We start from the raw sequence: 13079 nt of genomic DNA on the forward strand, positions 1-13079 counted from the left end.
AAAGCAAGGGAAGAAAGGGTAAAAATGTCTTTTCATATTAATTTTAATAGGGCAGTGGCTATTTTTTCTCAACATTAGAATTGCTGGATAAAAAATAAATACCACCTTAAATAGTGGCTACACCATGCCATTTCTACTCAAAAAAGTAGTTTCGAACATAAGTAAACATTTCCTTAATTTAAATCTTATTCCAACACTTCTTTTATAACAAGAAAATCTCTTGTCTAATCATTTGTAATTTTCCCATAAATGTACCTGAGATTCTTTCCTATTTCACTTATACACTCGTGTTTAGTCATAACCACAACCTACCAGACCCACATTTTTAATTCTACTAGATAGTGTTATCAATCTGTATTCAAGACCAGTAAATCAACAAACGTTAGTTTAGAAAACAAAGTAGAAAAAAAAATTCTGAGCCCACAAGTTTCTTGTATTTCCTTAAGGAATTTAATCCCCTCACTATGCCCAAGGTTGTGGATTAATTCCTCCAGGATCGAATGGAATAACTATTCTGTGATGGCGGCACTTCAAATCAAAGAATTTCGGCGAACTCAAATGGCGGAGCAAATCACACAAAATGCTTACGTTTTGTTTTGAAAAACCAATGCAGAATGCAGAAGCTTAAGGGGAGAGATTTCAGATTTTTCAGTAGTGGAAAATGAGGCTAACCCTCTTTATTTATAGCCAGCAAAGTTGAGTTCCAATAGGTGCAAAGGTGCATGTTCGTTGATAAGGTGTCTATTCAGCTATTGAATGGAACGTTTTGGTGTTTATTCAGCTGTTGGTCGCAAAAATAATTTCGCGTTCTTCCAACGCACGAAAATAATTCCGCGATCTTCCAACGCGAAAAATATTTAGAATAGAAAATGTTAAATGATGTAAAAGGAAAATAAATTTGGTCAAAGAAATTATCAATCAATCAAATTCGAATCCGAAGCCGAAGCCGAGCCGAGCGAGCGACGACGACGGCGCGAGGCACCACTTCTTCTTAACTCTTTAAGAGCCAGAAGATGAGCTTCTCTATATATACACAAAGATTTTATTTCCTTCTTCCAATGAGAGGCAAAGTGCATTAGTAAAGTGAACTAATTCAAAATTTCACTTTCCTCCATTTTTTTTCCTACCATTTTCCATTCACACCTCTTTTGTTATTAATAACAAAAACCAACAATCCCCCACATGAATGGGGAATGGCTATCCGAAACAAATACACATGAAAATTGTGAATGATTTGCAAGTAAGGATTAATCGCATCTGGATAAGTAGTTTTCCCTTTGAACTTTCCATAGTGAACATATGTCGGATATACTCGATCAATCGGTAGATTTGATATCTTTGTACCGTCGAACTTTTGTATATACCTAGACAGCCATATGTCACACAATCAACCCTTAACCATCTTTGGTTCTCATTGTTGTGTTTGTTTAAGCCATGAACACCGCTTGGTTTCATAAGTGCATAGAGAACTGGTCTTACAACATTCTCCTTGAAGCGNATTTGAGACTTAGTTCTCATCCGTTGGATCTTGAAGGATCAACGGATGAGATTCACCTGGGCAGAACGGTGTGTTTTGAATGGGGTTGCTGGACCGGGTTACAGGGGACGGGTATGGACCGGCCTGGATTGGGGATTTCATTTGGGCTGACTGATTTTGGCCCAAATCTGCTCTCCAATTAAGGCCATTTTTTTTAATTTTTCTTTTTCCCCTTTTTTTGTATTTTTGTATTTATTTATTTTTCTGATTTTATAAAATGCTAAAACAAAGCAAAGACCTAATTACACTATTTAACTCCTAAAATTATTTATAACTCTATTTAAAGACAAATGCAATAATTAGCAATGCAAAGAACTATTTTCTTGCAATTTCCTTTACATTTTATTCTAAAACTAATTAACACTAAAATTGTGAAATTAAATCCCTAAATGCCAATGCATATTTTTGGTATTTTCATATGGATTAAAATGCACAAATAAAAATGCAAAAATTACCAAAGAATGCCACAAAATTCACAAAAATTTATAAAATACTAGAAAAATTATTTTGTTTGAAATTTTGGGAATTATTCATATATAGGGCAAAAATCACGTGCTCACATCGCATATTCCGCCTTGGTCCGAAAAGCTGAAGAAGAATGAACCAGCGGTTGCCGCTAACGAGCATCAAGATTCAAATCAGAGTCTGCAGAAAGAACCAGCCAAGACTCAAGATCAAGCTTTAGAAGGTTTATAGATAGGAATTTTGTAACTCGTAGTTGATAGGCTTAGCTAGTTTAGCTTTTCTTCTTTCATGGTTGTGCCATAAGGAGCTGAGCAAGCAGAAACAGCAGCAATAGCAGTGAAACAGCTTCCTATTAGTCCCAGCAACCAAACTTCCAGAACTACACTGACCTGATTCCTTTATAGCCAAGGATATGTAGGCAACCTCTGAAGCTAGGTTCAGTCAGATTCTTTCAAAAGAAGCTTATCATGGAGTTTCAAACGAGCAAAAATCCCTCATAATTGCTCATTTTATCTTTGCCCGAAAACCCCGTCGTGTTTCCGAGCAAAGAGGGACAGTTCTGAGCATGTGATTTTTGCCCTATGCGAAACCCGTGGACCTTCCTGGCATAACCCGTGGACCTCCCCGGCATCACCCGAGGACCTTTTTCTTTTCTGGCATAACCCGATGACCTTTCCCGGCATAACCCGTGGACCCCCTCGACATAACCCGAGGACCCTTTTTCTTTCCCGGCATAACCCGAGGACCTTTTTCTTTCCCGCCATAACCCGATGACCTTTCCCGGCATAACCCGTGGACCTTTCCAGCATAACCCGTAGACCTCCCCGGCATAACCCGATGACCTTTTTTCCTTTTCCGGCATAACCCGATGACTTTCCCGACATAACCCGTAGACCTCCCCGGCATAACCCGAGGACCTTTTTTTTTATTTTCCGGCATAACCCGATGACCTTTCCCGGCATAACCCGTGGACTCCCCAGCATAACCCGAGGACCTTTTTCTTTTCCGGCATAACCTGATGACTTCCCCGGCATAACCCGTGGACCTCCCCGGCATAACCCGAGGATCTTTTTCTTTTGCGGCATAACCCGATGACCTTCCCCGGCATAACCCGTGGACCTCCCCGGCATAACCCGATGACCTTTTTCTTTTTCGGCATAACCCAATGACTTTCCCCGGCATAACCCGTGGACCTCCCTGGCATAACCCGAGGACCTTTTTCTTTTTTGTCATAACCCGATGATCTTTTCCGGCATAACCCGTGGACCCCCCTAGCATAACCCGAGGACCTTTTTCCTTTTGCGGCATAACCTGATGACTTTCCTGGTATAACCCGTGGACCTCCCCAGCATAACCCAGGGACCTTTTTTCCTTTTTTGTCATAACCCGACAACTTTCCCGACATAACCCGTGGACCTCCCGGGCATAACCCAAGGACCTTTTTTTTTCTTTTCCGGCATAACCCGTGGACCTCCCCGGCATAACCTGAGGACCTTTTTCCTTTTCCGGCATAGCCCAATGACTTTCCTGGCATAACTCGTGGACCTCCCTTACATAACTCGAGGACCTTTTTCTTTTCCGACATAACCCGGTGACTTTACTGGCATAACTCGTGGACCTCCCCGGCACAACCCGAGGACCTTTTTACCTTTTCCGGCATAACCCGGTCATTTTTCCAGCATAACCTGGTAACCTTCCCAACTTAGGGCCTCCGATCCCCATTTGATTTCATTTTAGATATAGGGTCTCCACTCCCTAATCTCTTTTCCTCAAGGATACACAATCCTGATTTTAATTGCTTTCAATAAAGAAGTAGTTTGGATTTTGTTGCAATAACTCACAAAATTTTCCTAGTGAAAACTGGGGCAAAAAAATTTCGTTCGTTTGTTTGCTTTGGTAATTGAACAGTTTTTTACCGTGAGGCACAAGGTTTGAGATGACCAAAAGAAAAAGTCTCAACCCAAATAAAAGAAAAGAAGAAACAAGAAAAGAAGTTGAACTCTGAGTGTAGAAGCAGACAAAAGATGCGGACTACTCAAAATTTGATTGAAGTCACAAGCTTCGCATATCCCGCCTTGGTCTGAAAAGCTGAAGAAGAATGAACCAGCGGTTGCCGCTAACGAGCATCAAGATTCAAATCAGAGTCTGCAGGAAGAACCAGGCAAGACTCAAGATCATGCTTTAGAAGGTTTATAGATAGGAATCTTGTAACTCGTTGTTGATAGGCTTAGCTAGTTTAGCTTTTCATCTTTCATGTTGGTGCCATAAGGAGCTCAGCAAGCAGAAACAACAGCAATAGCAGTGAAACAGTTTCCCGATAGTCCCAGCAACCAAAACTTCCAGAACTACACTGACCTGATTCCTTTATAGCCAAGGATATGTAGGCAACCTCTGAAGCTAGGTTCAGTCAGATTTCAAAAGACGCTTCTCATGGAGTTTCAAACGAGCAAAAATCCCTCATAATTACTCATTTTATCTTTGCCTGAAAACCCGTCGTATTTTCGAGCAAAGAGGGACAGTTGTGAGCATGTGATTTTTTCCCTATGCAAAATACTCCTATAAAGTACCAAGAAAATAGATTTTATGTTAATTATTTTCTATTTTATAGGAATTTTTTTAGAATTTTATTAATTGTTTGCATTTTTTTTATGCTTGTTTAGTTTTTATTTAAATCATGAAACACTACCAAAAAATACCATGCATTGCAATTAGGTTGTGTTTTTGCATTTTTAGGATTAACTGGTTAATTATTTATTCATTAAAATGAAAATCACAAAAAAATGGCTCAATTTTACACTTTTTCCTTTTATTTTTTATTTTTTTATTATTGATTTTTCACTTTTTAATTTAGGATTAAGTAGCTTTTATAATTATTGTAATTAGGTAATTGTTTTAATTTTTGCAATTTAGATAACTTAGAATTTTTAATTTGAGGATTTCATTAGTTTAAAAAAAAAAAGAGAGAAATTGAATTCAAAAGGTCTACCACATTTTTGGGCTGAAATTCAAATTGTTCTAATTCCTCGGCCCAGACTTGTCTCAAAATCGACCCAGAACCTATGCCCAAAGGTCATACCCGGTCAGCCCCCCCCCCCCTTCACTCCAAAACGACATAGTTGCATGGCAAAACTACGTCGTTTCAATTAATTCACCCCATTAAACGACCCAAATTTCATGTTTTCATTAATTCCGCCCAATTGAGTTTAAAACCTAAGTCGTCTTCTATCTGAAATCGCCGCCCACCTCTGCCGTCTCTCCGCCGCCCGGAAATCGTCTCACGGCGGCGGAGCAACTCCAATAGCCTCCAAATTTTGACCATCCAACCTCCATCATCCCCTCATTCATGTCCCGCCATTAGTTTCCCCAAAAGATCCGAATTTGAAATCTAAGAAATAAAAATTCAAACATTTCACTTTTGTTCGATTTTTCTTGATTTATCCCTCAATTCATGATAAAACCCTTGTGAATCTCCAGTTTTTCAACAAAGGGAGTTCGTTTGATGTCAAGAATGCCCTATCTCATAGGGTTGACCAGATTTCGGACAAATAGCTTTGAACAAATCGAATTCTTCGAGCCTCTATTTCGTCTCGTTTGAGGCATGTGGTGAAAATTATTGCATGATGCATTAGCCATGGACGAAAGTCCGGCCAATATTCATGTAACAATTCCCACCATTGGCCGAGTTTCATGGTTCACCGGAGTTCGAATGGATTCGTTACTCAAGTTGTCGAAGCTCTTGGCGATCTAATCGGTATAATTGTTCTCCCTTTTCTTCACATTCATCTACTGGGATCCCTTTCTTCTGTCTAAAAGTTTAATTAGTATTATTTTAGGGCATAATTATTTAATCAGTGGTTAATAGCTCATTAATTAGGTTTAATCATTTTCTTAATATATAGTTTTCTTAAAAAAGATGCATCATTAGTTTTTGTTTAATCAAATATTTGTTTTATTTCTGCATAAGTTGGTTTGGTTTTGGGTTAGAATTCAGACTTGGTTTCTGTTGGTACGAAAGCCCAAGTATTTACTGGGCTTAGAGTTTTAAAATGGCCCAAGTTCAGTACCACTGGGTTTAAACCGATAGAACAGTGAAAAAACAAAAAGAAAAGAGGGGTAAATACAAGGGTGCTGGGGTTTGGAATTGGATAAGGTTTGAAGGAAGTTCATAGGAAGCTTCTAGAAAAGCTGACAAGGGTCTGTTTAGAGATAAATGAGGGGGAAAATGCTGGGGCACGGGGGGCTAAGTTAACAAAATTAGAAATTAAAGGGGCATTTTTAAAATGGCAAATTAGATTTTGTTGCCCTAGAATTCCTTCTATAAAAGGACCCTCTTGCCAATGATTAGGGCACAGAAAAAAGGGAGAAAAGGCACAAACGGCTGAAAAAACCAGATTTCCAAAAAAGATTTCTTAAGAAGTTTTTAGTTTCTTTCTATTTTGTAGGGTCTTGGCTGAGGGTTTCAAGGACTAGAACAAGTTTTCTGGTTTGATTCACTGCTGGTCCTGCTTGAGTTGAGCTAGAAGCTGCAGTTTATTTGGTTCTCTAGGCTTTTTCTGCTGCTAACCTGCTGTTGAGCTTATTCAGCAGCTGATTTCTTTGATCTTTTTCCGGCAAAGGTTCGGTTTTGTTTTTCAAGCTTAGGTACACATTTATCACTTGTACTCTATTTTGGATTTGTATTGAAATATAAACTGCTTCCTGCGTTTTGTTAAACCTGCTACTTGTTGGTTTTTTAACACAACTTGAATGTTTGTTTTTGACATAGCAATTACATGAAGATTGGTTATAGATGGAATGTGTTTTAGCAGTGATTTATGGCCAGAATATTTTACATTTCACCTATTTCTACTAGAATTCAACATGTGTATTATACATATAATCATATGTTGCTTAGTTTGAGTATTAATTACTGAAGCTCAAGTCTTTTCTTTGGTTTCTGATAAATTAGAGTCTAATGCTGGATTTGAGAGTCGGTAACTGTGGATCTGGCCACAAGTTGGCTTGAGTTGCAGTTTTAGTGGCTTGGTTCACATGTTATTTCTTAATTCTAATCATAAACATTCTCCTATAATAATTGGTTCAAGTATGAGCTTCAAATTTGAACAGGTTACGCCTGAATGATGGCTAAGCTATTGTCTGGTGTTGAAGCATATAGGGCTGTTGTTTTAGTCTATAGTTTAGCAATTAGCTTCATTAATGAATTGCTTTTGAGACCACTTGATTGTTGTAAAAATTAAAATGGCCACTGATTCTTGTTCTAAACCTTGATTAATTGGATTTGAAATTAAAGTTGTATTTAATTATTTTGTAAGAATTTCATTTTTGAGCAATTGCTAGTCGTTGCTCAGTTATTAGAGTGTTCTTTCAGAGTCTATGGAATTTTGGACTCGACCCTCAGTAACTCCAATGGGCTTTGTTACAGTGATGTAGGAAAGCCTATTTAGCTGGGTTATTTGGTTGCAATTCTGGACCCAGATAAACGTGCCTATAGTTTTAAAATAGTTTGTGTTTGTTCTTTGCATGCATTAATATACGAGAAGAAGGTGATTTATTCCTTACAAAATATCAAGCAATATTGTAACTTCCCCTATGAATCAAAGTTACACGCATATAGGTTTCCCTACTCCACGTGGCACAGTTTACCTCGCATTTGTATATAAGAGCAATTGTTGAATATTGAGAAAGTCAAGTCTTCAACCTTATATTACTGCATCTATTCATATGCCAAGACCTTGCAATAATCCCGAATATAGAATAGTAATTAATGAATATTCTGTAGCTTGCTTTAGGTACGTGTTTAAATTATTACAACTACGGGTACGGCTCCCGTGACGTGGTTGTGATACTTAATTTTAAATCAGATAAAAATAGGAGCACCTTTAGTTTGCCTTTAATATATATATATATATATATATATATATATATATATATATATATATATATATATATATANACCCTTTTTCTTAAAATAATTTGAGGTGTGCCATGCTTAAAATCTATAATTCATGGCCCTCATAAATTAGATTAAGAGACTATTCCTTATAGAAAAGGTTTGAGGTGTGCCATAAGTAATTTAAATCACCCATGGCGCTCACAAATGTTGCTACTAAAATTGAACTTTTGTAGTTGCTTTAGGCACGTTTATAATGAAATCATCATGACTACGGGTACGGTTCCCGTGGTGTAGTTGTGATACTTAATTTCCAAAATCCAAGGGTACATTTATGTGACCCAGCCACAACAACTAATAATGTTAATAAAATACGCATGTTGTGGGTTGTCGGTACGGTTCCCGTGACACGATTCGCAACATGTACAATAAACAAACAAGTGTACGACAATCGTAACATGTTCTAGATTAATTCCAAAAAAAATAAATTGAAAGAGGTTATAAAATCTAAAAATGCACAATGGGTTAAAGCATGTAGTAAATCAGATAATGGGCCAATTATTAACAGCTTAAGCAACCGTGCTAGAACCACGGAACTCGGGAATGCCTAACACCTTCTCCCGGGTTAACAGAATTCTTTATCTAGAATTTCTGGTTTCGCAGACTTTTAAATAAAGTTATTTTTCCTCGATTTTGGATTTAAAATAAACCGGTGACTTGGGACACCAAATAAACTATTCCAAGTGGCGACTCTGATAAATTAAATAAAATAATCCTATTTTGAATAATGTCACTTTAATTGGAAAAACTCCCTTATATACTCTCCGGTGGTAAAAAAAGAGGTGTGGCAACACATATTTGACATTTTGAGTTATTGCATTCAGACTTAGGCAATACTTCCTAATTAACCATTTTTCGCAAAGTTTTGAAGTTGACGTGGCCTAAACGTTCATGCCATAAATTATTTGACTCAAGCAAGTAAGAAGAAGCAAAAATTTTATTCATATCAATGGCAATTACATTGAGTTTGAAAAGGCCCTCAGCCAGGTAACCTTTTCCTACATACATTTCATTCTTACTAACTACAACCTTGTCGGAAACAAAAATACACTTAAAGCCATTCTTGACTAGAAGTGATGTCGAGAATAAATTCTTCCGCATTTCAGGAACATGAAGAACATCATTTAGAGTCACAATCTTGCCAGAAGTCATCTTCAAAGCTATCTTGCCCGTTCCTTCAATTTTTGCAGTAGCGGAATTTGCCATAAAAACTGTCTCGTTGGGTCCAGCGGGAGCATAAGAAGTAAACAACTCCTTGTTAGCACAAACATGATAAGTTGCCCCCGAATCAATCCACCATTCTCTAGGATTTCCGACTAGGTTGCATTTTGAAAGCATGGCACATAAATCGTCTATTTCATCATTTTTCTCAATCATGTTTGCTTGACTTTTCTTCTTGTCCTTCTTTGGTGCACGACATTCAGCAACCTTGTGTCCAACCTTTCCACAGTTGTGGCAATTACCTTTGAACTTCTTCTTGCTTGGGTAATTCTTTGGTCCAGACGGCTTCTTTCTCTTTTTACTCGTTGAAGATTCCTCAACAATATTTGCACCCATTATTGTTGAATTTCCACGAGACTTCTTTTCTGCAGCCTTGTTGTCCTCTTCAGTCCTTAGGCGAACAATAAGGTCTTCAAGCGTCATCTCCTTGAACTTATGTTTCAAGTAATTCTTGAAGTCCTTCCACATCGGCGGCAACTTTTCAATAAATGCCGCAACTTGAAACGCTTCATTTATGACCATACCTACAATCATAAATTTAGGGTTAATAATATAATCAATATATTTAATAAAGATATTGATTTGATTTATACCTTCGGCAAGGAGGTCATGAACGATGACTTGTAATTCTTCAACTTGAGTTATGACAGACTTACTGTCAACCATTTTAAAGTCCAAGAATTTTGCGGCAACAAATTTCTTTAGTCCAGCATCTTCCGTTTTGTACTTCTTTTCAGTACTTCTTTTCAAGAGCGTTCCACAACTCTTTCAAAGTCTCCATGACACTGTAAACATTGTACAAATCATCTTCCAAACAACTCAATATGTAATTTTTGCACAAGAAGTCAGAATGCTTCCACGCCTCCGTGACCACAAATCGCTCATTATCCGGAGTCTCTTCTCCCAAGACTGGAATGTCCTCGCTAATAAAGCGCTGCAGATTGAGAGTGGTCAAGTAGAAGAACATTTTCTGCTAGCAGCATTTGAAGTCCATGCCGGAAAATTTTCTGGGCTTTTCTGCCGGTGCCATTACCGGTCCAGGCGTTGTGCGACTTGAAGTCCAGTAGTAGTCGTTCCATCAGAACCATTTTGGTGTTTCGTACTTATTGTCATTTTTCTGTAAAAGAAATTGACACAAACAAAACTAGTATCTCGGTGAAGTTTTTATATCTTCTAACCGAATACAAACAACCGAGTTTTTATATCTTGGATTGAGTAGAAAGTCACCAAGACTTTTAATCTCAAACTGGAGTAGAAAATTCGAAGATTTTAATTTCTAGAACATGAGTTGAAAATCAATACGATTTTAGTATCCCAAACTAGAAAGTAAAATGAATACAGAATATTAAATTCCTTAAGCTTTTTATCAATCTGCTTTCAAGACCAGTAAATCAACAAACTTTAGTTTAAAAAATAAATCAGAAAAAAAAAATTCCGAGCCCACAAGTTTCTTGTGTTTCCTTAAGGAATTTAATCCCCTCATAATGCCCAAGGTTGCAGATTAATTCATCCCAGGATAGAACGGAATAACTATTCTGTGATAGCGGCACTTCAAATCACAGAATTTCGGTGAACTCAAATGGCGGAGCAAATCACACAAAATGCATACGTTTTATTTTTGAAAAACCAATGCACAATGCAGAAGTTTGAGGGGAGAGATTTCAGATTTTTCGGTGGTGGAAAATGAGGCTAACCCTTTCTATTTATAGCCAGCAAAGTTGAGTCCCAACAGGTGCAAAGGTGCATGTTCGTTGATAAGGTGTCTATTAAGCTATTGAATGGAACGTTTTGGTGTTTATTCAGCTGTTGGTCGCGAAAATAATTTCGCGATCTTCCAACGCGCGAAAATGATTCTGCGATCTTCTAACGCGAAAAATATATAGAAAAGAAAATGTTAAATGATGGAAAAAGAAAATAAATTTGGTCCAAAAACTTATCAATCAATCAAATCCGAAGCCGAAGCCGAAGCCGAGCGAGCGATGACGATGGCGCGAGGCACCACTTCTTCTTAACTCTTTAAGAGCTAGAAGATGAGCTTCTCTATATATACACAAAGATTTTCTTTCCTTCTTCCAATGAGGGATAAAGTGCATTAGTAAAGTGAACTAATTCAAAATTGCACTTCCCTCCATTTCTTTTTCACCATTTTCCATTCACACCTCTTTTGTTATTAATAACAAAACCCAACAGATAGCACTGGGACATTCATCTAAGCGCCCGATTCTTCATATTCGATCTAATCATCATATCGTACTATATTATAAGCGGAGAGGTCCTAAGTATTGGATTGAATTACCAAAATACTCATTAAAAGTTTAAACGGTAATTTTGCCCTTCAAGGAAATACTATTTCTATTGCGGAATATCGTAGGTTAACTAGCACACAATCACACACAAAGTAATAGAGAAAAATAATAACACAAGGATTTAACGAGGTTCAGTTAAGCCAAATCCTCGAGGTAGAAGCAGAGAGAGTTTTCCACTATGAATGAAAAAAAAAATATTATACAATTTATAGAATCCCCAATTACAACCCCTATATATAGATCCCAAATAGTACCAAATCAATAAGAGAAAGGTTTCCCAATTTAACAAGGGCAATAAGTTTTCTTTTTCCAAATCTATTAGAACAATAGGGTTTCCCAAACCTATAGGGATTATGGTTTTACTAAAAATACAAGAAAATAATGCAAGCCACAAATAACAAATCTCCCCTTTGGCTGGAGTTCTCTTCATCAACAGGAACAACATCTCTCTACCTTTCCATCAGCCCTCGCAAGGGCTCTACCCATTTTCGGGCACATTAACCAAGTCTAGGCAACGCCTAAACTTGTTAAGAGACACAATCTTTTCAGCCATAGAACTAATATGTCAATTTGGTTCTGTACTTGGAATAGCTTCTGGATAGCGATAGAATTCAAATGCATCAACGGTCTCTACAACTACAAAAGAAAATCTAACAGGATTCTTATATCCAAGAAGATACCCATCAACTATGTTTGCAAACCTTTACGGAGTTGATCACTCTCTTTTATATGCATATTGCGATGCTATATGGTTGATGTTACACATGTGCATTAATATTATCATCTTGATTAATATTTTGTAGCTCTTCACTTTCTCTACTTTAGAACTACTGGGTTGAGCTAGTGGAGATTCAATTTCTAGCTCTATGCGGTCGCTGATATCACGATATGTTTCTTCTATTACCGTCTCCCATTGACTGTCCAGTAAGGCAGATTCATTGAATGTTACATCCCTACAGATAATTATCCCTAAAATCTTTTGATATGTTCACCACAACCTATAACCTTTCACTCCAATTGCATACCCTAGAAATACGCACTTCTTTGCCCTCGGCTCAGTTTCCATTCCTCGCATGAGCATAAGTAGGACAACCAAATATCCTTAAATTTGAATAATCAGCAGGCGAATCAGACCATACCTCAATAGGAGTTTTGAACCCAATAGTTGTGGATGGAGATCTGTTAACCAAATAACAAGTTGTATTGATTGCTTCAGCCCAAAAATCCTTACTAACACATGAGTGTGAAAGCATGCTTCGTGCCCTATCACAAAGCATTTTGTTCATACGTTCTACAACGCCATTCTATTGTGGTGTTCCAACACAAGTGTGGTGTCCTACTATGCCCTCTCTGCTGCAAAAATATTGAACTCAGAATTGCAAAATTCCAAACCATTTTCAGTTCGAAGACACTTAACTTTCTTTTCCTCTGCCTCTCAACCATCGTTTTCCATTTAACAAATGTTGGAAATGCCTCATATTTTGTTTTTAGAAAATACACACTCACCATCCTTGAGTAATCATCAATCAAAGTCATAAAATACGTGGCACCACTCTTGGAGGGAACTCTCTTTGGACCCCACAAGTCCGAATGTATATAA

General features: G+C 37.5%; 1 protein-coding gene across 1 annotated transcript; it reads right to left on the reverse strand.

Annotated features, from left to right (window-relative positions):
* On the reverse strand, positions 2269 to 10286 carry LOC109236486. Its single transcript, XM_019402676.1, has 5 exons — positions 10207 to 10286; positions 9767 to 9915; positions 9476 to 9697; positions 8982 to 9268; positions 2269 to 2391 (listed from the first exon to the last, which is right to left on the reverse strand). The coding sequence occupies exons 1-5, from the start codon at positions 10284 to 10286 to the stop codon at positions 2269 to 2271; spliced, it is 861 nt and encodes a 286-aa protein (XP_019258221.1).

The sequence above is a fragment of the Nicotiana attenuata genome, chromosome 1 (genome assembly GCF_001879085.1).
Source record: "Nicotiana attenuata strain UT chromosome 1, NIATTr2, whole genome shotgun sequence".
NCBI classification, from domain to species: Eukaryota; Viridiplantae; Streptophyta; class Magnoliopsida; order Solanales; family Solanaceae; genus Nicotiana; species Nicotiana attenuata.